Consider the following 27,307-nt stretch of genomic DNA (forward strand, 5'->3'; position numbering starts at 1 on the left):
ACTCAATAACAAACTAATAATAATTAACCATAACACAATTGAAAAAGGGCCACACACCTGAATAGCAGACCTATGGAAGACATTCAACATCATTTCTAATTATTAGAGAAATGGAAATCAAAACCATGATGAGAATACCTCATCCTGTGGAAATAACTGTTATGAAAAAATCAAGAGATAAATGTTCACAAGGATATAGAGAAAGGAGAATTCTTATACAGTGTTGGTAGGGATATAAATGGGTACATACAGAATATGTTCTACATTGGTGCATGTAGAATTTTCTACAAGATAGAAAATAGTTTGTAGGTTCCTTGAAAATTTTAAAATGGAAAAAAAAAAAAGAAAAGAAAATTTTAAAATGGAGCTACCATGTAATCTAGCACCTTGGAGCAACATCTGCATCCGCATGTTCATTGTAATGTCTTTCACAGTAGACAAGACCCAGTACAGGCATGATCTAAACGTCTATCAGTGGATGAATAGATAAAGAAATTATGACATATACATGCCAAAACTACATACGTGTCAATCATGAACTCTAAACACCTATTTTTAAAAAATCTTCATTGACATACGATAAAATTCATCCTTTTTTAAAGTATATCTTGATCAGCTTCTGCTAAAATTATACAACTGAGTAACCACCACAATTTTATACAAATACACAGAAAAATTTCCACCACACCAAAAATCTACTTTGCACCAGCTCCCTATGCCAGCATAGAAAGTCACAAGTGTGCATTCTGTACATGCAGGTTAGATTTATTTCTTCTAAAGTTTCATATAAATGTAATCCTAAAGTACGTACTCTTTTGACTTTGGCTTCTTTCACCCAGAATAACTTTTAAAAAACCATCTATGTCGGTGAGCCTAGCAATAATTTTTTCCCTTGTATTGTTGACCATTTTGCAATGAGGAAGATATTCTGCATTTTGTTTAATCATTTTGCCGTGAAGGGGCATTGGGATAACTTTCAGGTTGAGTCTCCTGCACAATAGTTTGTGTCAACATGCCTTCATTTCTCTTGGGTTAGAGTTGGATGAGTTTTGTGTTAAACGTACATTAACTTTATAAGAAATTGGGAGTAATTTTAGTCATTTTTTTAATTTAAAGGAGGGTAAGATATTTTGTTGTGACTTTAATTTGCATTTGCCTGAAGACTAATAATGTTGAGAATCATTTCATGGGTGTTTTGGGCTTTCATTTATTTTCTTTTGTGAAGCTAAAATATTTTGCCTTTTTAAAAACTGTCTTACTGAGATGCAAGAGTTCTTTATATTCTGAACAGAAGTTCATTGTTAAACATGCAAAAATTTTGTTTTGATCTGTAGTTTGCATTTTAGTTTTCTTAATATTGCACATGGAACTACAGAAGTTACAGTTTTTAAATAAAGTTGAATTTATCAGTCTTTTCCTTTTATGATCACACACTTTTTGCGTCTTATGTAGCTAATCTTTGTCTAATACCGCAGGCATTTTCTTCAGTGCTTTCATTTGGAAGGTTTGGAGTTTCTGCCTTAGTATTTAGGTCTACGTCTAAGTATTGTTTTATGTGGAGTGGGATAAGGGACATATGTCATTTTTTATCATCAGAGTATCCAGTTGTGTCAGAACTATCTGTTGAAAGGGCTATCCTTTCCTCACTGATTACCTTGGTAAAAAAAACAATTGAGCATAAACTTGAGAGTCTATCTATGAACTATCTCAGATTCAGTGGTCCGTTTCTCTACCCTTGTGTCAATATTGCAGTGTTTTGGTTGCTTCAGCCTTATAAAAATTTCAAAATTGGCGAGTTTCCAATAAGTTTCCACCTTTATTCTTCATTTTTAGAATAGGCTTGGTGATTTTAATTCTTTTTCATTTGTTTATTAGTTTTAGAACCAATGTGAACTTTGGTTGAGACTGCATGTAGTCTATAGGACACTTTTGGAGAAAAAATCAGTATCTTAGAAATGTTGAATATTCTGAGCTGGGCATGGTGGCAGACATCTGTAATCTCAGTACTTAGGAGTCCAAGGCAGAAGGATGGTAAACACAGAAGTCTGACTTCAGGCTGGGTTATACAGTAAGTTATAAGGTAGCCTGGACTATATAATGAGACCATATCTCAAAACAACAACGACAAACTAGGAAACAAGGGACAGAAGAAGGAAGGAAGATCCAGTGTGCTGATCCATCAGTATGGTATATTTCTACACCTCTTCAGTTTTTACTTAATTTTTCTCAATAATACTTTACAGTTTGCAATACGCTGTGACACATTTTGTTAAATTTAACTCAGCATTTCTTCATTTTAGATTCTATTTTAAATGATGACGTCTTTTACTTTAATTACCAACTGTTAGGTTCTAGTATATAAAAATGTAACTAATTTTTATATCTTACAACCTTGGTGAAGTCAAGTATCTTGGAAGCTTTTTTGAGATTCTCTTTACATAATAGTTATATCTTCTGCAAATACTTCTAGGGACAAAATAATCCCACTGTAGGAAGTACACTGACCTCATGCTCAGAAGACTCTTATCATTCACAACTATTCTAAATATCCAAAATAGTTTTTTTTTTATCTTTTGCTGTCTTGGTAATCTGGTTTTTAACACCAAGATTCAAATTTTTCCTGTCTCTTTAGCTCAGTGCTCTAGGAAAGATATCGGTCATGTCCTTTTAGCCACAGTTTCACTTTCTGCAATTTTAGTTTACCAGTTAGATGTAGTCCATAAATACTGAAAGGAAAATTATAGAAATGAACAACTCACATGTTTTCAATTGTGCACCATTCTGACTAGCGTGATGAAATCTCACACCATGGAGGGGCCTGATTCATCCCTTTGTCCTGTGTGCACAGACTGTTTACTCTATGCCTTCTTTTACTTTTCTTATTGCACTGGCTAGCACCTCTAGTACAATGTAGAACAGAACGGGTAAGAGCAGATGTTCTTCCATATCTTATTTCAATTTCAGGGGAAAACATTCAATATTACACTATTAAGAATCTTTTTTTTAGCTAAATACTTCTTAGCAGATAGAAAATTCCTTCTCATTTCCAGTTTGCTGAAATTTGACCACGATTTAAAATTGAACTGTCACTATTTTTAATGCAATTATTGAATTACACGGCTTTCTCAATTTTTCTATTAATATGTTAAGTTCATTTGATTTTTGAATGTTAAATCACCCATGCACACCTTGTACATCCCTACTTCATTATGATGTATTATCATTTGTATACTGTTGTATTCTGCTTGCTGATATCTTATTATTAACTTTGCATACATGTTCATGAGGGATATTGTTCTATGGTTTTCTTTTCTTACAGTATTTTTCTTGGATGTTAGTCTCAGAAAAATGCTGATTTAATAAATCAAGTTGGGAAAAAGTTTTTCTTCTACTTTCTGGAAGAGTTTGTTTAGATGGTTAGTATTTCTTCCTTAAATGTTTGATCAGCTTCACATTTAAAACTATCAGGGACTGGCGTTTTCTTTGTGTTGTGGGTTGTAAAGAGAAATTTTATTTTGGATTTTTTAAAATTGAAAAGCCGCAGATACAGTACAGAGAATTTCTATGTACTTTTGACTCATTTTCACCTAACATTAATGTCTTATACATATGGTATATTTGGCAAAACTAAGATGTTAACACTTGTCAAACACTATTAACTAAACTCCAGACTTTACATAAATTTTACCAGTTTTTTCACCAATGCCTTTTACTACTCAATCCAGGATAACATGGTGCACTTAGACTTGGGATATTTTAGTTAGAATTCAGCATACATTTTTTTTCTTGTGTCAATTTTGGTAATTTATGTCTATTAGGAAATGTGCATTTCATCTGACTGACAAACTTATTTGCATAAACATAATTTCCTCTCATCATTTTGATGGGACTTGTATTAACATTTTCTCTTTCAGTTTTGAAGTATGTAACTTGTGCTAACACTCCTATTGTCATGATCAGTGGTGCGTTACTTACTTACTTCTATTCTTTATCAACTAACCAATTTGGTTTCACCGGCTTATTCTCTATGTATCTAAAATACAACTAGCAATGACTTCTAAGGATATGCAGATACTTGTTATAAATAAATTTATTAAAACTTGCTTAGGTATTTTTTTTTCAAAGCCACTTGGAGAATATTTGTGTTTATTTGACAATTTGTCTCCTCTGAGACAATTTCAATTTTTAAAATTTTGAAATCTCCTTAGTAATCCAGAAGTCAAATCATTTTTATGGCTAATAGCCTTTCACCATTTTGCAAAGCAAAAATGACACATCTAGCATCGACTTATAATGTTGATTAATTCAGAGGTCAAAGAGCTGTCTTCAAACCAAGGTACTTGGACCACACTTGGGCATAGAGATTATGGCATCTGTATAATCTTTTTTTTTAATGCATCTCTGATAACTTTGTGAATGTGCAAGGAACACTACAGTCTGAAAAACCACAGTCCCCTGGGAGTAATAACTTCCCCTGGAAGTAATAACTTCCCCTGGAAGTTTCTACTCCTTTTACAGGAAGAAAGAAACTTTGAAGCACATTTAAATGCCATGCCAGGCAATCACTGGTCATGGATTCCCAGTTTCCCTATATACTGAACTACAATAACGTAGTCCTCTATAGCAGTTATTTGGTTTTTGACATTTCTTCTAGATCTTTCTATTAGATGTAGTTTTGGGCCTTTAGTTTTCATATCTTTGCAAATTGTGTTTTTAAGAAATGTCAAGAATGTAGGATATATTCCATGAGTGGATAAATAAACCTCTGAACTACTTCATAGAAGCCCAGTACATGGTTCTTTGGGTCAGGAATGCTTTTGTTTAGGAACATTTTGTTTCCCAAACAGAAGGGTTTGGCAAAGTTTGCTTTTGTTTATAAACTCTATGTCAGGTGACAAACACAACTGCTGCCATCTTTCCTGCATGAACACAAACATGGCCATCATTTCCAGAATCACGGAACAAATTGCATTTGTGAGCTGAAGTATCACTGTATTTAGGTTACAATGGGGCAAAGTGTTATCTAGAAGGCAAAACAGACAAGCTGTTCTGTTTGATTTTCCCAAAACACTGGTGCCTAGGAGAGGTCAAAGTTCATTCTCATACTTCCAACTTCCTCCACGCGTCTTCCTCACCCAATCCCACCTTACCCTGATCCTAGCAGCCAGAAGTATCAGTGCTCTTTGTTCCAAGGAAGATGAAAATTTTAATGTACAACAGGGAGTGGCCTCAAGTACTTTTTCTACCCCTGATGGCATTGCAGCTATTTGTATCCATCTATATTCATCCATCTAATTTTATTTTATTTTTATTTTTATTTTTGGTTTTTCTTGGGTACCAGGAACCGAACTCATGACCTTGCGCTTGCCAGGCAGGCGCTTTTGCTGCTGAGCTAAATCCCCAGCCCCCATCCATCTAATTTTATGTCCAGTAAATATTTACTGAGTACCTATTAACCTGCCACACGTACAGCACTATGTGTGAACGAAGCAAACTAGGTGATGTTTTCAAAGAATTTTCATTCAGTGCATCCACTCTCTTCACTCCTGAACTTATACTCTTCATTCTCAGTTATTTATTCTTGGTCCCTAGAGACAAAAATCCCCCTCTTAAGTCCTATACTTGGCACACACAGTTACTACTATCTACTTTGCTACCCCAACTTCGGAATCTTCTATTTGCTATTTCCCCATCTGGTTGGACACTGCCAGATTTTTCCCACTTCTCTCTAGCCTCTGTTTACGGGTTCCTGAGTGTTTTCCTTTTCCTTGCATTTTGGTTGAAAGAATCCTCTACAGACCTTTCTGGGTTATTCTGCCATCTCTTAGGGTCATCAGTGTATTTGTCAAGCTAGTATTGGGTGATTCCATGGCAATAAAGAAATACTCCCATCAAACAGCACAATAATCTGGCCTGGGAAGGCAGGAATAATGAAGACTTTGCCCCTCCTGGGCTTTACAGCATTTTAGAAATCTACTTGTTCTGTGAAGAATTCGTGTCTGAGTGCCAGATTCTCTTCTGTTAACTTTGAAGTGAAATGAAGGTAAGAACCACATCTACTTTTTAACCTGGGGCCAACTCCACACTAGGGTAAGATACTCACCTAACTAAGACTGGGATCTTGGGCATCTTCTTTGAGACTTTAAAGAAACTGGTGTCCCCTTTGTTGTCAGTGAAGTACACGCCTGCCACACTGGTCACCAGGTTCCCAGGGAATGTGAACAGAACCCTTTCATCATCACCCTGGTTGGCCCAATCCCAGGCCTGGCCTCCCATGAGCAAGCCTCCTCCGCGCTTCATAAACTGGACCAGCTTTTCCGTCATGGTTTCGTTGTAGGCATCGATACAGTAAACCCCTAAGGAGTCGTTCACTTCTGGCTCGATCTTTGCCTCTACTCCAACACCCTCGAAGACTTTGACCAAAGGTGCCAGGGATGGGTGCACCCCAATGGGAGCCCCAGGGGAGGAACAAAGCCACCCCACAGCATTGACGAGAAAGGGAGAGAGCTGGGTCTCCACCAAGTAGTCTTCATGGGATAAGACTACCAGGCGGCCTCGGCCGTAGGAGGAGGCAGCAATGAGCACTTGGCCCATGTCATTCACCATCACAGGAAATGAGGCCTCCCCGATAAGAAGCAGTTCACACGGGACGGCATCTTCAGGGAGATCCCAGCTTGTCACTCCATTCATAAGGGCCTCGAAGGCAGCAGAGGGAGTCGCCATGGCTCCAGCACTTTCTGCAGAGAAGAAAGCAAAGAGTCAGCTTGGTAAGGAGCAGGCAAACAAACAAACAAAAACAAGCAGAATTTGTCCCTTTCCCACCAGACAGTGCAACTCACAATACAAATACCCTGACACATGATATGACTACAGTTCTCAGTGCCTCGGTCTGCAGTCAAGGAAGACCTGTTATGGCCTGGCCACAAACTCACAGCATCACACTCAGTGAGTATGACACTGTTCCATCACAGATGGACAAAAGCAGAAGGGAAAAATAAAGGCGGAACTGTATCCACTGAAGAGATATCTTGAAGCCCTGAGTATCTGGGAATGTGACCTGAGGAAATAGGGTCTATCAAGTGCAGTCGGTTAAGATGAGGCCATATTGGATTTGGATGGGCCCGGGCCAATGGCTGATGTCATAACAAGAAAAGGAAATTTAGGCAGAGAGATACAGACACACAGAGGAAGATGTTATCACAAGATGGAGGCAGAGGTAACAGTTAGGTGTCCATGAGCCAAGGAACACCGAAGAGTTAGGTAAAAACCAGATGCTCACGTTAGACAGGCATGGACAGCTTCCACCTCTGAAGCTCTGGAAGGAACCAACATGGCTGACGCCTGGATACTGAACTTCTAAGCTTCGAGAACTGTGCGTGCATACATTTCAGCTTTGTAAACCACTCTATTTGTGCTCACTTGATACGGCAGCCTCAAAGAACTGACAGAGTGGTGCCACATGTTTACTTCCAATACCCGTTTCGCCTTTCTTGGCCTCCACACTGATTTCATTAATCCCCGCTTGGACAACTTAGAACTTCAGTCCAAAATGTCTGTGTTCTCAGAGAAGGTTCTTTGGTCAAAGTCATAGCCTGAGGAAGAGGGAAAACTAAGTCCTCTCTCTATAGGATCCAAGTGCTGGACAATCAAGTGCTGATGGCAACAAGTCACGAAATGAGGGCAGATTCTTGCCGGCACGGGAACACAGCCAAGGAAGATTGGATTCTCCGTGGATGTGAACTCACAACTGTCCTCTGCTTCACCATGAGCTCCTCTTAAGGATGCTCCACAGTCTGACCTACATGAACTTGACTGAAACAGACCTCCAAAAACAGAGGCATTTCATAATTAGGACATCCACAGCTTCTTGTCCTGACTACCCAGCAGCTCTGGACGTGGATGCTTTTCCTGTCCTGAGTAAGCTCTTTGTAAAAAAAAATTTTTTTTTGAGACTGTCTCACTATGTAGCCGAGGTTGGCCTTGATCTCATGGTGGTCCTCCTGCCTCAGCCTCCTGAGTGCTAGAATTACAAGCGTGTGCCACCATACCCGACTCTGAGCAAACTCTTTATCTTCAACTTCTGGTACCACTTATTTTCTATTCTTTCATTTCTTGGAATAAGTGGGCATTTCTTAAGTTTCCATCTTTGGCCTTTGCCTCTTCTCTATTTTTCTTGTCAAGAAAGACGCTCCTTGTCTTAACCTATTTAATGGTGCTGAAACAGAATTCCTGAGACTGGAAATTTATAAAGAACAGATATGTTTTTCTTTAGTATTCTGGAGGCAGGGAAGTACAAGATGAGGGACAGACAGCCAGTGAGAGCCTTTGTGCTACCTCGGCCCATGGCAGAAGGTAGAAGGGCCATGGTCCACATGTGAGAGAGAACAAGGAAGGGGACTGAATGGTTCTTCTTATCAGAAACGCATTCTAGTAAGAACTAACCCACTACCTGGACAATGGCATTAATCCATTCCCAAGGACTCTGAATTCAGCACCATCTCTTAAAGATCTCCTTTCTCAGCACACTTGCACTGGCGATTAAAATGCACACTGAGGGACACATCCAAACCACAAGACTCACTCTCATATGCAAAATAAATACAGGTTCAGGTGTTGGAGTTAAGGCTCTCTAGATTTGAATTTCAGGCAGGTCTGATTAACTGCAAGACTTGGATAACATATCTTAGACTTAGTTTCATTATTCATCAAATAGAAATAATAGCATCAATCACACAAGGTTCTGAGGATTAGAGCAAATAATGCAGGGTGTATGTGCTTTCATCAGCAGTTATTTTTATATACACATATATATGCATGCATAAACATTTATTTGGTTAAAGAGAAATCATGTAAATATGTGAAAATAGAGAATTCTTGCAAACTGAAAGAAGAAATCTAACAATGTTGGGTTTTAGGAACACTGGATTGAATATTTATTGGTTCAGAATTTTTTTAATTTTAATGACGAACGAAAACAATAAACACACATTTAGAAAATAACACAAAAACAATACAAGCAATACAGAATCTCAGACAAGGTGACAGGTAATAAACAACAGTTGTTGTATTACATATTGATATTCTCAGTTTGGATACTCAGATAAACAAATATAGACATGTAACATTGATCACCTCCTAAACATTAACTGTTCCTTTCAATAGAGCAATAAAAGTCAGTAGTACAGCTATGTTAGCTATCCTGTGTATACATATATATATATTTTCCCCCTTCTTTCTTTTCTCTTTTCGCTCATTCCAGTTGTTCTTTCCTTTTGGGCAGTTTCCTTCCCTTTCAAAATGTCTATTGTACCTCCTAGATTCTATTCACTCTTTCTGGTTGTTACACTAGTGAGACAATACTGGTTCAGATTTTATATTTGTCATTTTTGCAGTCAACATTAAGACTAATGGTAATACTTGTGCTAAAGATTATTATGTTTATTTTTCAAGTATCTGCATGAGTCCTTGAAAAGGTCTTTGACAGCACAGTGCCTTCCTCAGCTACCTGTTCTGAGGTGGTTAAAAAGGTCAAGACCCCGACTGAAGCAGCACAGTAATCATTTAGAGCTGGTTTCTGAAACTAATGACATCTTAAACTCATCTGAGGTAAAGTGCTCCTCTGAGGTAAACTGCATAAGCTCTTAGCAGTTAAATACCACATACACATCATCTATCCACCTACCTATCTGCCTGCCTACCCCAGAGAACTATTGACAACATACAACCAGGAAGCACATGGCTAATAAGAAGCTTGTTTATTCTTTACCCCTCCTGGTGTTCACAAATAACTAGGACAGTAAACCACAGAGTCACAGAACATCCCTTCTTCCTGTTATTCCCATATCCAGCTGGTCACAAGGACTGTCAATGTCCTTGTCCACAACTTTCAGTCACACTGCTGTTAACCTATTTAGATCTTTAGTAATTCATGTCTAGACTAAACCAATCCAATTTTTAAGTCACCAGGCTCTGTTCTTAGAACCTCTCTAACCATATTATTTTCTGGAAGAAATCCCCAGAGCTTCACCTGTGTCCAGAGGGGAAGACCTGGCTCCTTCCTCCTGGTTTTTGATGACTCCAGGGTGGTAGCTCCTTCACTCATCTCTGGTTCCTTCCCTCCATCCAGCTACCAGCCTACCTGGTACCACTAGACAGACCCTGCTTCCAGTTCAGATCAGTTCCATGCACTTTCCTTCCCTTCTCACTCTTTCTATCTGTGGAAATCCTACTCTTCTAAGTGAAGATATGCACAGAAGGGCAAAGTTAACTGGCCATCTTTAAGAGAACAAAAATGCACAATCTCATCAGTCAGTAGGAAATATAATATACGTTACCCATAGGACTGTCAAAAAGAACTAGGAGAAAGAAGAGGTAACAAGAAAGAATGTGAAGAAAAGAAAGAAAGAAGGCAGCTAACGTCCACAGGTGGAAAGGCTAAGGGAAGAGTCTTACCACAATCTGAGGACGGTGCTACAATGTCTGCACTCTTTCAAAACAGTCTGGGTGTGTGTGGATTACTGCATTAACTGGTTTAGCACAGTTCTAGATGTCGATAATGGGGAGGACCTCTCTAGGTGTGGTGTAGCCTGGATGGCATACAAACGCAGGCTTGTTGCTTGGGGCTGTTGCTTTGTTACTTCACTGCTTTGCTGCCTTCCGCCTACCCTGCCACACCATGAACTGTTTCTCCTCTGTGATGTCCTTCTGCCTTGCCACTTTGCCTTGGATCCAGCTGACTTTGGACTGAAACCTCTGGAACTGTGAGTCAAGATAAAACTTTCCTCCTTAACTTGAAAGTGTCAGATATTTTGTTTGAGCAATAAGCAAGGTAACTAAGACAATAAACACAGATATAGATATAGTTTTATGTATGCTATTATGCAAAACTACAAATAGAGATAGAAAAAAAGAAAACAAAAATGGACAAAGAATGCTCCCTAGTATCATTTTCCAGCTCTTGTGGGAACTCAAGCCCACCCTTACCCAACTTTCACACCTCCCACCCGCTGACATCCCACTGTATCCAACCTGCCCCTCAACTCCCCAGACCTCCCTCTAGGGCTGCCCATCAGACCCTTTTCTGGGAGCCATACTTTCCCAGTGCTAATGTGCCACATGACCAGAACACAAAGCTCATACTTCTGCTTCACTAGCTAGTTCAAGGTTGAGTTCAATGTATTTTGTCTCTACCTAGAATGTTCTAGATATCTATTAAGTGAAAATTTCAACTCATTATGCTATACAGGACATGAATGCATTTTTACAGATAAAGATAATGGTAATAACAGTAGTAATTGCAAGAGTTACAGTAATAATAATACACTTTTTTAGGTTTCTGGTGTTGCCAAAATCTCAACTGATTCATCATTTACTTAATCCTGACAATAAATCTATATAAACCTATGAGGTATATATTACTGTTATACCCATTTTATAGATAGGTAAATAGACAACCAAAATCCTAAATGGCCAGATAGTTTGTTACTTGCACAAAGTTTCACTGATGGTAGATGGTGGATCTAGAATCTACTCCAAGAATCTAGTGCTGGTGCCTGCCTTCTTTCACATAAGGAATATAAAAATATTTCTTAGATGCTATGTTTTTTATGTACATAAGATCCATGGAGGCCGCATTTCAGCATACTACCTTTGATTACACTGAGAACACAAGATTGTGAACCCCATGGACTCCTGTTTTCTCTCCCCTGGGCCTTAGAATTTGGTAAAGTCACAACCAAAGCAGTTGGTTGTGACACAACCTGACACGACCTGTACCCAGGAAGAGAGCAGAAATTATACTTCTACCATAGAGCTGTGCCGCGGGGCTAAAGAGGATTTTTCCTGTAAGACACCTATACAGGAATGGTGGGACCTTCGTGGATACGGTGTCATTCACATTCTGTATTATAGCTTGATTTCAGACCTTGAAACTTAGTCTGAATGTCTGAGGTCACATATAAGGACACATCTACGATCGCTTCTTCAGCAAATGGCCAGTCTGACCTTGAAAACTTATTGAAAACACAGACCTCTAACACTTCACGTCCTCTCTTCTTTGTGTGATTTTTTCCATGAACACTTTTATTTCTTTCTTGTTTATACATTCAATATTTTTCCAATGTCTATCAACTTCTGCTAAGCCAGAATGGGGTTGGTTCAACCCTTTCTTTTGTATTCTGTCCCAGCTAAGTGTTATTTAATTTTAATTTTAAAAGCATTTATTTCATCCACCTCCAGGAATGCATAATGTTCATGGAAAGATATAAGCAGAAAAGTAGCAGTAAAACAATTTAAAAATGTATAAGTGCATATATTTAGCACTTGGCTTAAAAACAACACCGTCTCTGCCAATAAAGTGGGATGAACTTGAGTCAGCTGCAGGAAAATGGATGCACCTTGAGATCATGATGTTAAGGGAAATAAATCAGACACCCACGCTTAAGTATTTCATGGTTACTCTTATGGATGAGAAACCCAAAATAGGAAGGCAGAGCGAAGTAAGAACAGATAATAAGACGTAGCAAGATAAATCTTTTGCGAATGGAAAGAGAACCAAGAGATGGAGAGAGGAGGAAGAAAAAGAGGATAAAAATAAGTTCGGATGTATTATGCACATGCACCAACTCTCCATGAGGAATACGATCCTCATACTGCAAACATGGACCAATCGTCGTCATCATCATCGTCATCATCGTCATCATCTGCATCACCACTGCCAGAGAATGAAGGAAGCCTGAACCCTCTGCCTTCTTTCTTAATTCCTGAGCCCCCTGGGGCTCTCGGCCCCTCCCTCAGTGCTCTTTGCACACTTCTCTCATTGGATGACTTTCAGGAGCACAGCAGTGCTGAGGAACGCTTGCCCAGGAATGGGAAGGCCAACGTGCCCTTTATGCTTGCTGTTTGCGTTTTTATTGAAGTCCAGCCTCCTCGTAGATGTTAGCTCCACTGCCTTTCTACCGAATGCACAGTGGGTGAACAACATTGTCCTAGACTCCCAGGGGCGGCCACCTATCAGCTCTGAGCCCGGCCCCTCTCCAGTCTCCGCTCCTCCCCTCCCAGCCCCAGAGCCAGTGGGGGGAGCCTGTGACGTCCGGAACAGAGGGGCGGGGGCGGGGGCGGCAGTCTGGGAGGAGGGGAGCGCCGCAGAAAAGCTCAGCGGGCTGGCAGAGAATTCTCCAGGCCGCTGGGCACCGAGGCCTGGGTGCGGTGGGCTTACGCAGACCGCTGCCCGCTCCTCCAGCCCCACCCGGTCTCCAGGGAACAGTTGCGAGAGAGCGAGGGAATCTCAGTCCCAGGGTCCCTGCTTTCCGAGATCAAAGGGCAGCAAGACCGAAGAGATGCTCGGTCACCAGCTACCTGGGAGCCCCGAGCCAGCCCCGCCTCCTCCAGAGCTGTGGTTTTCTCATCCCAGAGAGCTGCTGCTGGAGGTCAGGCCGATGTGCAACGCGACCGCACAAAGCACAGCCCACGCCACATCGCTGTCATCACGAGGGGCGCAGGAGCAGTGCGGCACGGGGCAGGGGTGCAGAGCGGGGAGCAGAAAAATATCACCCGGAGCTGCACCGCAGGAAGCGCTCCCAGGCTGTCCCAGACACAAAGCGCCCCAGGCTGTCCGAGGGTCGACCCCGCCCAGCCCCTGGGCCAGGCTCATCCCGCCGTCCCCTCCCGGGCGCGAGGTCCTCAGAGGGGGCCACTCACCGGATCACCTCGCAGGGTCCACCCAGGCGGCAGGGCGCTCCGGGGCGCACGGGCGGGAGGGGACAGGGCCTCCCTGCAGAGCTCCGGCCCGAGGGCGAGCTGGGAGAAGAGCAGAGCGCAGGAGGGAGGGTTCCCGAGGAGTCTCCTCCCCCCCACTTCCTCCCGGGCAGGAGTGGGAGCCCGAGGGGCGGCGCTTGGCAGGGGACAGCGCTTCTTTGTGTCGCCCGCCTCGGCGGCTTGGCATTGCGGAGGATTCCGAAACCTCCTGCAGCCCCCCAACCCCCGGCGGTGAATCCTTAGCAGTCTACAAGGCTGTGTTATTAAAGCCATAAACGTCTCCGGATCTTGCCCATTAGCAAGGAAAAGGCTGAACAAATTACCATAGAAACCGTGTGTGCACTCTTCAGTTCTTAGGGAGAGCTTAAATCTCACATATGGGGGAACGCACCGAGAGACACGGCCAGTGGAAAAACACAGTGTAGAGATGGCTGAATAGGCTGCCGTTTCCATAAAGGGGCCCATGTTCGTTTTATGCGGGGAGCGGTGAAGAATACACTTCTACCTGCTTCTATTTAATCTCAGGGATAAAGGAGAGGCAATTTTTTTGATGCCACTCTGCATTGATTGCATTGTCTTAGTTATATGTGTGCCTTTGGTAGCTTGAAAAGAATAGATTTCCAACAAGCAACGGGTGGCTGAGATGTATTCTTCAGTGTACAGCTGAAAACCCATTGCTTCCCTTTCTGCAGCTCCTCCCTCAAACGGCCTGTCCCCCCTTTATAAGGTGACTTCACCACGGTGACGGTGACAGGTGTTCCCTTCTAGCATGTGAAAAGCAGAGTAGTATAATGGCTAGGGACTCAGACTCGCCCCAGATTGACTGGACTCAAACTCACCAGCTGGCTGACTGTGGGCAAGTTACTTAATTCCCCTGTAAAATAGAGATGGTACAACTTACAGCTGTATTACAGATTTCAGACTCAAAGCAGATGTGTTAAGCCTTACTCTTAAATCAATGCCTGACATATGATAGGGATATATGAATGAGGGCCTGTTACGTACAACAGATATTCCAGTCATCCTAAGGTTCAATATTTCCAGCCTAGAGATATGTCTAAGTTTCAGTTCTAATTGGGTCCAAGCCCTATTTCCTTTCTCACCTCCCTTCAGCACTCCCTCTCCAATCTGAAGATTATGAGCCTCCCTCAGGCAGGCCCAGGGAGCAGGCAGGTTCAGGCAGATCGACTGTCTAGGATAGAAGCCAACAGAACCTGGGTTCAGGACCTGCTAGGTGAAGGCCGCCTGGGGGACAGCGAGCCCGTCGTTTACCTTTTTTCCTTCTCTGGCCTTCAGTTTTTTCAGCTGAATGACAGCTGGAGGCCTGCTCTGTAAGTCCCTGCCCTATGGATCGGATCCCAAACGTCAGGACTCACAGCACCACCAGCTAAATCATCGTCATGACTTTCACGAAAATAATGTTCAAGTGGGAATGAGAACGCATACATTGCTGGCATAAAAATGAATACCACAGGGCAAATAGATCCATGGGAAGAAGACACACTTACCTCAGAAGAGGAGGGGTGCGGGAGTGAGATTTGGTGCAAAAATGGACTTTATTTTTAAAAGGGAGAGACAGACACAGGGGCACATAGAATGAGCTAGCTAAAGCAAAGGTGATAAAATGTCGGGGCCTGATAAATCGTATTAGTTTTTGTATGTAACGGCATAATGAAAAATGCTTTCTAAAGGCAGAGACGTATTCGTCTGAAGGGTTAGGTTGCAGGAGAAGAAATTTAGCACGTAACAAATAAGAGTGACAGGGACAAGCAGGGACCTCAGAGATGGGGAGACAGGGGGAAACCTCTAGGAAGGACCCTTGTCTCCTGGGCTCACGCGTTTCAGGCCTAGAACCCGGCCGAGCTGCCGGAACCGGGCTGGGGGCTGCAGTGCACCCCACGGCGCCGCCCTAATTCGGTCCTCTGCCTGGGCCTGCAGTTCAGGAACCATCTTTGGGCAAGACTCACCGTGCGTCCAGCGATTCCACACCCGGCTACTCCGGAGGGGGAAGGGAGTCCTCCGCGGAGAAGCAGCGAGGAGACCGGCCTGGTGGCCTGGGGATTTGCAGATGGGGGTGAAGAGTGGGGAGCCGGCTGCAGTGCAGACAGGCGAGGAGGGGCGGTCCCCGGCAGCTGATTGGCCGCTGCCGAGGAGGCGGGGCTTGGCTGGAGCTCCAGGACCCCAGAGCTCAAGCTTTGAGTCCATTTCTATCTCAAGATTCAGCCCCAAAGCCCTGACAGAAACCCTGACGTCCACCCTGTGAGCACAGCTGAGCAATATGTTGTTTTTTAAACTCTGGACTGTTTTTAACAAGAGAGCAGTTTGATAATGTGAAATCTTCATGTAAAATAACACACAACTATCTGCAAGAATGGGTTACAGCTCTATAGATGGACCGGGAATACTTCAAGTGCTTTCCCTCTTTCAATATATAGGAAGTAAAAGTTTGTGTGATAATACACTGACTTGCATATTTGTACAAAAAATTGAAATCTTTTTATAAATTTACATAAACAAGGAAGTTATACAGAAACTATACATTCAAGTATTAGAACCCGTTATACAGACAAGAGGGCTGCTCCCAAGTATTTATGTAAGTATCACATAGATGGATTTGTTATATTTTTCTTTATGCACTTCATTAACATTTCAATAGAAATTTGTATTGCTTATAACATAAATACATAAATCTAATCAACCAAAGAAGCTGGACAAAAACCCTGGCTCCAACAGCTGGCAGTGCCTTCTCTGTGCACATGATTTCCGCCAGTGTGTGGGGTTCTTGAACTCAGTTCCTAGTCCTGATCCATTTTAATCACGGGTGGGATCCTACATTTGATTCTGCCTTTACTGCTGACCAGGTCTTACCTTAAGTCTCAAAGCTTGGTGAGCTCGAGGGTAGACCCTGCAGAGAAGCTACAGGGTCTTCCCCAAATGCATGAAGGTGATTCTCCAGGTGCCTGTACATTCTCCAACGCCCTCACTGCCCTTGCTCCTATTTGCCCACTACCTAAAGAGAAAGTGTCCCCCATCAAACTGACCATCATAAAACTCTCTCCACTGCTGTAAAATAGGGACCAGTCTGGACCTCTCACTGGAAGGTGAGTTCCATGTTAAAAGGCACAGAATAAGACATCTTATACTGCTTAAGTTTTTTTTTTTATTAGCACTTCGCAAACTAGAGGAAACATGAATCAAGAACTGTACTTTAGGGGCTGGGGATTTAGCTCAGCGGCAAAAGCGCCTGCCTGGCAAGCACAAGGTCGTGAGTTCGGTTCCCGGTACCGGAGAAAAACCAAAAAGAACTGTACTTTATTTTTCTCAGATTCCCATTTCTCCTAGGTCATAGCAGGCGCTCCATATTTATCAGAAGGGTGGATGGAGAGACGAATGTGGGATAAGAAAGAAGTACCTGGGATCATTTTCTCCTCTATGTTCTTTTCTTATGATTTCTGCCCGAAGCCTCTTCTTTTCTCTGTCTCCCAAATGACATATCTTAACATACGAGCTGGCTACGGCTTTCTCTGTCACAGACTCTGCACTACTAGCTCAGTTTTAAGCCCTGTATCCTTTCTTATTTCCATTTTCCCTTGGATTTCTTTGTTTTATGTCCAGTTTTCTGCCCTGAGTAACCCTGCGTAAGGGAGACAGCCATGGAATCCTGAAAGCATTGAAATAAGTACTGCAGTATTAATTCCTATAGGTACTCAGCAATACAGGAATGAATGAACAGTTCATTAAAAATTCATATTACAAATTATTTTGCAGTTCTTTTAAAAGATCAGATGAATTCATACTTGGAGGAATGCTCTGAAGTATGTATTTACACTGACAATTTGTATTCCTAATTTTTGCGGTAAGAAGCTACAATCATGTATGTTTATGTTTACTGAAGTCTAAAAAGGGACATATTGGCTACTTCTGGAATTGGAGGAATGTTGGTCAGTAATTTTTCTCTTAAGAAACTTTGTATTTAAAAGATGTTAAAAGTATCATCTTGAAATTAAAGGTGAGACAATTTGGTAATAGCACCTTTAAGTCTATACCCAATAGAAATGCATACACATGTTCACTAAAAGGCATGTACTGCGGTTCTTCAAAGTAGCAGCATCCATAATAGTCTAAATAGTTACCCGAATGACATCCTTTCTTTTGTTTTGTTTTATCTTCCCGTACCAGGAATCAAACTCATGACCTTGCACTTGCCAGACAGGAACTGTGCAGCTGAGCTAAATCCCCAGCCCCAACATCCTTTCTATTTCTTCATTCACAAGTCTACCCAGGTCTCCATCTTTGTGCACCATCAACACATTTAATTAAATTCTTCCTTACGAACAATGAATATGAAAGAAGGAAGTCAATATGTGTGTGTGTGTGTTTATGTGTGTGTATATATATATATATGGATAGCTGGAGTAACTGTACTGCTGATGTCTGATGGTTTATTGAACGGGACAGTTAATGCTTAAAATTTTTTATATTTTGACCAATTCTGCATGCTTATATCTAGTAATCTGAGCAACTGATTTGAAGACAATAATATGCAATGGAACAACCATTGATGAATTCCTACCATCTTGTCTACTGAAACTCTGTATTGGCTCTAATGTTTTATTTAATAATTTTTTTATTCCCTTTAATGGTTTGATCAATCTTTCATTCTTACACCTGGTAAGCTGAACAATGTAGTTAAAGATAACAATATGTAATATAACAACCACTGTTAATTTCTATCATTTTGAAACCCTGTATCACTTTTAAAGTTCTTGCTTTGTTTTGTTTATGTCTATGATGTTGGTATGCTGCTGTTGTTCTGTTTTTTTAACTACTCTCTTTAAAATTAAAAAAACAATGAATATTTTTATAACAATGAGAATGACTTGGTTCATATTATATTCAATATGGTAGAATTTCACTAACACGCTCTATATGGAAAAAAACCAGAAACCAAATATTACTTTTGTAGGAGTGTATGTGTATACATTTTATAAAGGTTAAACTAATCTTTGAGATTAAGAATAATATGTTTCTTGGGCAAGGCAGTGACTGGACCAAGGAGATCTGTTCTACGTTATTGTTGCTGTTTTCTTAATGAATGTAAACAGTGGACCAAAGATGTAAGTTTGTGAAAATTCATACAGCTGTATTTTTATGATATATTGATGTATAGGTTCCCATACAAATATTGCTAATAAAGTATTAAAATAGGGGCTGGGGATTTAGCTCAGTGGCAAAGCGCCTGCCTGGCAAGCGCAAGGTCATGAGTTCGGTTCCCGGTATCGGAGAAAAACAAAAACAAAAACAAACAAACAAACAAAAAAGTATTAAAATAGTATTTCAGTGTTAGAAATGTAATTGATTAAATGCCCAAAAACAAACTACTGGTGAAATAATACATGTACAAAATATTATAAATGCATCAATGGGATGATAGAAAAGCGAGGGATCTGCAATGACAAAAACAAATTAAAACCAGGAAAAGCTGAAGAAAGGCACAAAAGCTGGCTTTCCCTGTGGTGTTTCTGAAAAATCCTGCAAAACATATGGGCGGTGACTCAGTGGGATGACAGTGTAGGACTCTGAGACAAGACTCACACAGAAGGATGTGATTCAAAAGGACATCTGTGCAAAAAGATCAGACACCAAAGGGGTACTCACGAAGGGAAAAGCTAAATAATAAATAAATTGTCCAACACATCTAACGCAGGGGAAATCAAGGCAACATGCTTCTCAGCCCTGCTGGAGAGGGAAAGAGAAAATAACTCTGAGAACCAATAACCAATCACACATCAGCGACCCTTACAGGTTTGCAATCTTAATGCATAGTACGTCTAGGGATTGAAAAACTCTAAGCAAATAATTGAAAGTAGTCCCTGTTTGGTAAAGTTTCCACTGGGCAGAAGTAAATGCAGATGATTTCTGAAAAAAAAAATTTAATTTCAGTGTGTTATGGTTTGTGCCTAGATGTCCCACCAATGCCTCATGTGTCATGCAATGGGGGTTTCGGAGGCGGCTGAATCTAGAGTTTGTGATGAGTTCATTGTCTAGAGCTGGGATGTAGCCTGCATACACTATAAGGCAGGAAAAAAGGCTTGCTTCCTTTTTGGCTATGGCTGCTTTTGGTATCTCCCTGTCATGAACTGCTGCCCCTCTGCCCTGTACCACCCTGCCTTGGAGCCAGCCAATTACAAACTGAAACTTCCACAAACTATGAGCCAAATAAACCTTTCCCTCTTTAATTTTGGGTGTCAGGTATTATGTCTCAGCAAGAAGAGAGAAAGCTAACTAAGATACAATGCAACCAGAAGGAATTTTTATAGAAACAATTTCTACATGAAAGCAGCAACTCATAATAATCACAAACATCCATAATACTCAAGGAAACAACGTATTGAGTTAAATGAAATCCATTACCAAGAAAAGATATCAGAAGCAGACAGAGTTCAAATAACAGAATTATTAGGTACAAAGTGTACAATAACCAGATTATTTAAAAGTTTGAAAAATAAAAGGGAAATGTGGAAATTTGAACAGAAAATAAGTGCACTTACAAAGTAACCAAACAGAACTAGAAAGATATAATAATTGAAATAGAATGGTTTGAAATAAAAATTCATTGATGACATTGGAGCAAATTATTCATAATTAGTCTAAAAAGCTAAAAAAACATAAAGTATGAGTCAGGATAAGATTTAGTGGGCTCAGTAACAAGAGATAATGTGTGTCCATTCTTATCTCTAAATGGAGACGGGATAAATTATAGAAGTTATTACTGGAAAAAATGTTTATTGCAAATTTTCCCAAGTTCTTGAAAGACTCCGGTCTTCAGATTCAAGAAGACTGACAAGTTCAAACAAGATAAATTTAAAATAATTATTTAAGTATACCCTAGTGAGCTCAGTAATAAAAGACACTAAAGCAGGGTACGGAAGGGTAAGAAATAGAAGCAGTTCATGGGGTGGGGAGCACAGATCACTTACAAATAACTGATGACTAAACTCACTGCCTTCTCAGCAGAAAAAAAAAGACAGTAAGACATATTTTTCGACATACTGTGAGAAAATAAACAATCTAGAATTTTATATCCAGCATACTATCTTCTATGGCTCTTAAGAAATGCCACGTTGAAAGCACCACATTTGAGGATTTATCATCAAAGTACCCGTATTAAAGGAAATTCTAAAGGATGTATCTTAAGAAAAAGGAAAATGACCTGAGATAGATAACCTGAGATGTAAGACTCAATGGCAAGAGACGTCCAGTTCTACATTTAGAGAATCTCTTTGGAACGGCTCTCCCCCTGAAAATAGTAAGGAAAGTGGGCAAAATACAGGAGTCCACTGAAAAAACTCTAAAGAATAAACAGCTGAAAGGCTTTGAAAAGACTTGAGGAGGCACCGTCCTTGTGGGACAGAAAACTTAGGACATGGGCTCTGTATTTTCTATTTCATTTTCCTTTCAGATATTTTCCATGGATAATACAGAATAACTAAGATTAAACAAAATGTGTCCGTATTTCTGGTGCAAGACTACGAAACCAACAGAAGTTCAAAGGAGAAAATTTCAAATATGAAGAATCCTCACAGAATGGAATCTAGAAATCTGTGTACTCATTCCCCTGCTATCTCTTGGTAACTCCTATGCTACAGATAAGAAAAAAACCCCAAGAAATCTTGCAGAAAACACACCAACAGCAAAAGGCTAAACAACAAAGCATTCACTTCAGTAACTGTACTGGTCTGAAAATAAAATGGTGGAGTCCAACCCAAGAAAGAAAAGAGCTTTTGTACAAATGCTGTTATTTCAGTATACATGTAAAAAATTCAAAGCACATAAATAAAGTCACACCTTAACTATAAGGATTATGTTCTCAGGAAAAGACCCCCCCCTGCAGAGCACAGTTCTAACGATGCCTAAAACTAACCTTGATAATATGAAAGCTGTCTGCTGGTCTTGTGTCCGCACCCACACTGTCAATTCTCTTGAAAGACAGTAGTGTTGCCCAGAACTTTTATAACATTTCCTCCACAATATTCTACATTCAGTAAAAAATTAAGGGGGAGGTCAAAAAGCAGGATGAATTACCAAAAACTCAAGAAAAAAATAGATAATATAAAAACAGTCACAAGTGGGTCTGGTAGTTGAGCTCTCAGACAAGCAACTTAAAATCATGCAACTAATATGTTCAAAACATACAAACAAACAAACACAAGGCTGGAGAATTTCAGTATAGAAGTAAAATTTATAAATGTATAGAGTAAAATGGAAATTTTTTAAATGAAAAATAATAATTGAAATTAGTAATCTAAGAGGTGACATTAATACTAAGACACAAAGGACCAAAGGATTGGTGAACTGTAACAAAGGTTGGTAGCATATATTAAAAAATTACACAAGAGGAAGAAAAGATGATGGATACAGAGACTAAAGGACCTAGCAAAAGTATAACAGAATTATAAGACATAATGAATAGAGTATGAGTCTCAAAAAGAAAAGAGAAAGAAAATAAAAGAGAAGCAATATGTTAACAGTTAATGTGTACAAAGTATCTAAAAAGAGATGAAAAACATCAAACGCCAAATTGAGAAAACTCTACATTCCCCTAACAGGGTAAACAGAAAGAAGTCTTTACACGAGACATCTCATAGTCCCACTGCTGAAAATCAAATTCATAGACAAAATCTGAAAAGTAGCCAGAGATGAAGGATACTTTCATTCAAAGAGACAAAAATACAGCTGACTTTTCAAAAGAAGTGACGAAAACAAGAACATAATGTGATTGCTAAAAATAAAAAGATGAAATCTGTCAACCTAAAATCCTATGCGCAGCAAAAATATCCCTCAAAAATGAAGGCAAAATAAAATTAATTTCATATGTACACAGTCTGAGAGAATTTGTGACAAGCAGAATACTGCATCAAAACTGCTAAAAGAATTCTTCAAGGTGAAGGAAAATCACTCCAGGCAAGAGAACTGTCTTATAGGAAGAAATAGAGAATGCTAGAAAAAAAAGTAAATAATGGCAAACACAAGTAAATATTGGCTATTTAAATCCACAAATATAATGTCTTCTGGGGTATAAAACATATACAAAATATACAACAGAAGCATAGCTACAGGTGGAGTTAATAGGGATAAATTATATTAAAGTTTTACATTGTTTTGGCATTTGTAAATAACTTATGATAGGCTGCAGTAAGCCAGTAAGATACATTGTAATATCTGTGGTTACTAGTAAAAGTAATAAAAATTTTTATAACACAAAAAAGAAGAAAAGTGAAAAAGTTTTGAAGTTGAGCAAGAAAAAAGAAAAGATAGAAAAATGAGAAAAAAAAACCACAAAACAGTTGTTAAAGCCAGTTGTTAAGGATTATACATTTGTGTCTCTCCAAAATTCACATGTTGAAGCCCTATCCCCCGTGGAAATGGTATTTAGAATTGGAGCCTTTGGGAGGCAATTAAGTTTGGATGGATCAATAAGGTTGGGACACCCATAACTCCAGTAATGTGCTTACAAAAAAGAGAGATGGGTTAAAGTTCCTTCTCGTGACCATGTAGAAATACAAGGAGAAACTTGCTGCCTGGACACCAGATCTGTTGCCATCTTTATTTTAGACTTCCTGTCCTCCAGAACCATGAGGAAAAAAAAATATATATATCTTTTGTTTGAGGTACCCAGTCTATGACATTTTTGTTACAGCACCCTGAACTAAGATGCCATCTAATCAATAAATTTCTTCAATGTAAATGGAGTTTTACAATCTCACTAGAAGACAAAGCTTGCTTAAAAGAGAAATATTTTAAATATGAATAGACAGAAATTGCCTAGGGTTAATTAAACATCCCCTGAAAATTCACGTGTTAAAAGTGTTATTTCTCAGAGTAGTGCTACTGGAAGACTGGAAATTTTAGGTGAGGCCTTCTACAAGGGTTTTGCTCACTGAGGGCTGTGTTGATTAAGGGGACAGGGGGATACCGCTCTGTCCTTTTTCTCCCTTCTCATCCTGGCCTTGACATGAAAAGCTTTGCTCTGCTGCACACACGAGATGTGCTGCTTCACCTTGGGCACAAAAGCAGCACATCCAATTGATTATGGACTGAAACCTCCATAACTGTGAGCTAAAACAAACCCATTTGTTGATTATCTCAGCAAATGCTACAGTGACAGAAAGATAACTGAGCACCAAAGGAACGGATGGGAAAAGTCACCATTCAGAAATCAACCATAAGAAAGTTTGTGAGGCTACACTGACATCAGGAAAAGCAAACACTACTGCGGCGAAGCTTACCACAGAGATAAAAAAGGCTTTCTATAGCAATGAAAGATTAACACCAAGGAGCAACTTGACAATTCTAAATTGCAACTTTAATAATATAAATTTAAAATTTATGAAACAATAGTAATAAGAAAGTAGTAGACGAATCCATAACCATAGTTAGATCGAAATATATCTTTCCCAATAATCTGATAAAACAAGTGCCAAAAAATCAGTAGAGATATGTAAGATCTGAAAATGATAGTTATCAAACTTGACTTAATGAGTGTTTGTGGTACATCTGTACTCCTGACAACAGAATACACACGGTTTCCAGTGCAGGTGAAACATTTTCCCAAAGAGACCACACACTTTGGATAAAGCAAGTCTTAAGAAACTCAAAAGCATAAAGAATATATCCTCTGATAATAATGGGATAAAAATAGATATTGATAATAACATTTCAAAAGTTCCAAGTTGGAAATTAGTGAATATATTTCTAAATTAGAAAATAAGACAATGTATCAAAGCCCATCATGGTGGCACATGTCTGTAATCCCAGCACACAGGAGGCTGAGATAGGAGGATCATTGTGAGTTGGAGACCACCCTGGGCTACAAAATGAGCTCAAGGCCATTTTGGAGATCCTCTCTCAAAAAAACAAAGAAAAGAGAATATATCAAAATTTGTGAGAGGCAGTAAAATCAATTACTGGGATAAACTGTAGGTGCTAATGTGTATGCTAGTAAGAAGGGAACAGCTAAAGGTAAACTACCTAAACTTCTACCTTAAGGTATTAGAAAAAGAATGACAAGTTAAAGTGAAGAAAATAAATTAAATGATGTAATAAACCAATAAGCAAAAATCAAAACTTTAAAAATATTTTAAATTTCATAAAACCTGAGGTTAGGTTTCAATGAGTCAAAATGAAAGTGATGAATAAAGAGGAAAAAGGGAAAAGAAAGGAAGGAAGGCAGTGGGGAGGGGGAGAGAGAGATTATTATTAGAAATAAAATGTAGTATTTATTACAGCCCCAGAGAACATAAAATAGACAATAAAGGGGTATTATGAATAACCAAACACGTGCCAATAAATATGACAAATTTAGGTAGATTTTCAAATTCCTATACAACTTCTCCAAAATGGCAAAAAGAAATAGAATATATAACTAATCTTATCTATTGAGGAAATTTAAAGCAAATTTTTAAAAATTCCCAAAAAAGAACTCAGAAGTACTTCTATGATAAACTTTCCTAAACATTTGAGAAAAATGTAATAAAATACAACAAAATTATTTTAGAGAAGAATATCTCAGCATAACTGTGATCATAAAATCTGATAAACACATTGCAAACTACAGATAAATTATCACTCAGTAAGCACAGATTAAAAATATCCTAAACATACGTATGGTTAGCTAATTTAAAATATAGTAATTAATGTATGCTTATAGGGTCCAGGTGCCTTTTCAGTAAATAATTCTTAATTGATTAGATATCTGTGTGAAAAATGAATCCTGGTCCACTCTTCATGCCATACACACAAAAATAATTTGAGATGAATTATAAACCCAAATGAGAATGACAAAACAAGCCCAGAATAAACATTTTTTTGATCAAGGGATGAGGCAAATTTTTCTTAAATAGGACTCAGTGCTAATGTCAATTATCTACATTTAACTATAAACATTAGATATTATCAAAGTTACATTGAGAAGTTTTTTCTATTAAGAGATCTCATTTCCAAAGTGAAAAAGCATTTCATGGATTAAAAGAGGATATTATGCATGCAACTCATCAACAAACACAACAGCGGGTGCATGTACATATCCAGAACATATTTAAAAATTCTTACAAAATTAAATAGAAAAAAACCCCAGTAATTTCCCTCAAATGAATAAAAAACATGAACAAACATTTCAGAAAAGATAAAATTCAAGTGGTCAATGAGAATATGAATATATGCTTATAAACAGCCAACAGATTAATGCATATTAAAACCACAATAAGATATCTATATCCATTCTGGATGATTAAAAGTAATTGTAATAACAATATCAAATGATGACAAGGGTCTGGAACTACTGCAACATACATACATTCCTGTTGGGAGGATAAACTACTACCATCATCTTGCAAAATTGTTTGAAATTATTTACATTGATTAGATGTATGTTCTGTAGAATATATATTCATGTCTACTATAAGATGTAATTGAACCATTTTATTGTAGTAGCCAAAGAAAAAGTTGGGAAATGATGTCCATCAACAGAATAGATAAATAACTTGTGCTGGATATACCCAACATGGTACTACTACAGAGAAAAGAAAAAAAGAGCAAAGTATGAAAAATGCTACTGTAAAAATGAATCTCATAGAGCTAATGTTGCATTTAAACAAACCAACACAAAGAATAATTAATTCTGGGTCAATTAATGGGAGGACCAGGATTGGATAGATATATGATGACTCTGAAAACAAAAATTAGGATGATGAAAACGGTCTCCTGACCTGCAGAAAATAGTCTATAGCCTGACCTCACTCTATGCATACATGAAGTTTACTGAGTTGTACACTTAAGCTTAGTGAACTTTATTATAAGTAAGATATACCTAAATATTGTACTAAAAGAAAGATCTATGAGTAAATATACTGGTAAATATGTTAGAAAATCAAACATTGACATTATCCAATAATAAAAATAAAACACCTGACATTTGGGGTAAGAGTTAGAATTCAAGTACTGACAACCAATGTTACTTAATTTAAATGTGCTGCTAAGTGTATTATAAAACTAGCCAAATATTCTAAAAGCTGAGAATCCAATGAATGTGTTAAAAATGTAATAAAACTAAAATATTCCTGAAACATAAGATTCATATAATCTAACTTCCAAATAGGAGGAAGAAAAAACGGAGAGGGGCTGGGGATTTAGCTCAGCGGCAAAGCACCTGCCTGGCAAGCGCAAGGTCGTGAGTTCGGTTCCCGGTACCGGAGAAAAACCAAAAAAACAAAAAAAAAAAAAAAAAAAAGAAAAAATGGAGAATAGAAAAGGAGGAAACAAAAAGAGGGAAAGGAATAAAAAAGGCAAAAATGTTAAAGGAAATAATATGATGTTAGAGTAATTCTATTAAGAGTTACAATAGATATAAATGGATTAAATTATTCAATGAAAAGTTATAAACTGTCAAATAATATATTTTAATCCAGAATTTTAAGAACAGTCAAATTTACTATGCGTGTATGTAAGGTGAAGATTGAGAAAGATTTAAAGTCAACAATGGCTGGAATGGTGG

At 39.0% G+C, this 27,307-nt stretch overlaps 1 protein-coding gene across 4 annotated transcripts in view; it reads right to left on the reverse strand.

Moving 5' to 3' along the window:
• The window catches only part of Tcaf1 (TRPM8 channel-associated factor 1), a 42,807-nt gene that overhangs the window by 12,930 nt on the left and 2,570 nt on the right, over positions 1–27,307 (reverse strand). For 2 of the 4 annotated variants that reach the window (XM_013504653.1, XM_005404718.2), the window contains exon 2: positions 6,104–6,737. In XM_013504653.1, the coding sequence (XP_013360107.1) occupies positions 6,104–6,723 (620 nt within the window). In that variant the 5' untranslated portion in view covers positions 6,724–6,737. Of the gene's footprint in view, positions 1–6,103; positions 6,738–13,698; positions 13,798–15,722; positions 15,839–27,307 lie in introns of those variants that run through there. The other 2 variants (XM_005404717.2, XM_005404719.2) reach the window with 2 other exon arrangements.

The sequence above is a fragment of the Chinchilla lanigera genome, unplaced genomic scaffold (assembly GCF_000276665.1).
Source record: "Chinchilla lanigera isolate Chin_1 unplaced genomic scaffold, ChiLan1.0 scaffold00090, whole genome shotgun sequence".
NCBI classification, from domain to species: Eukaryota; Metazoa; Chordata; class Mammalia; order Rodentia; family Chinchillidae; genus Chinchilla; species Chinchilla lanigera.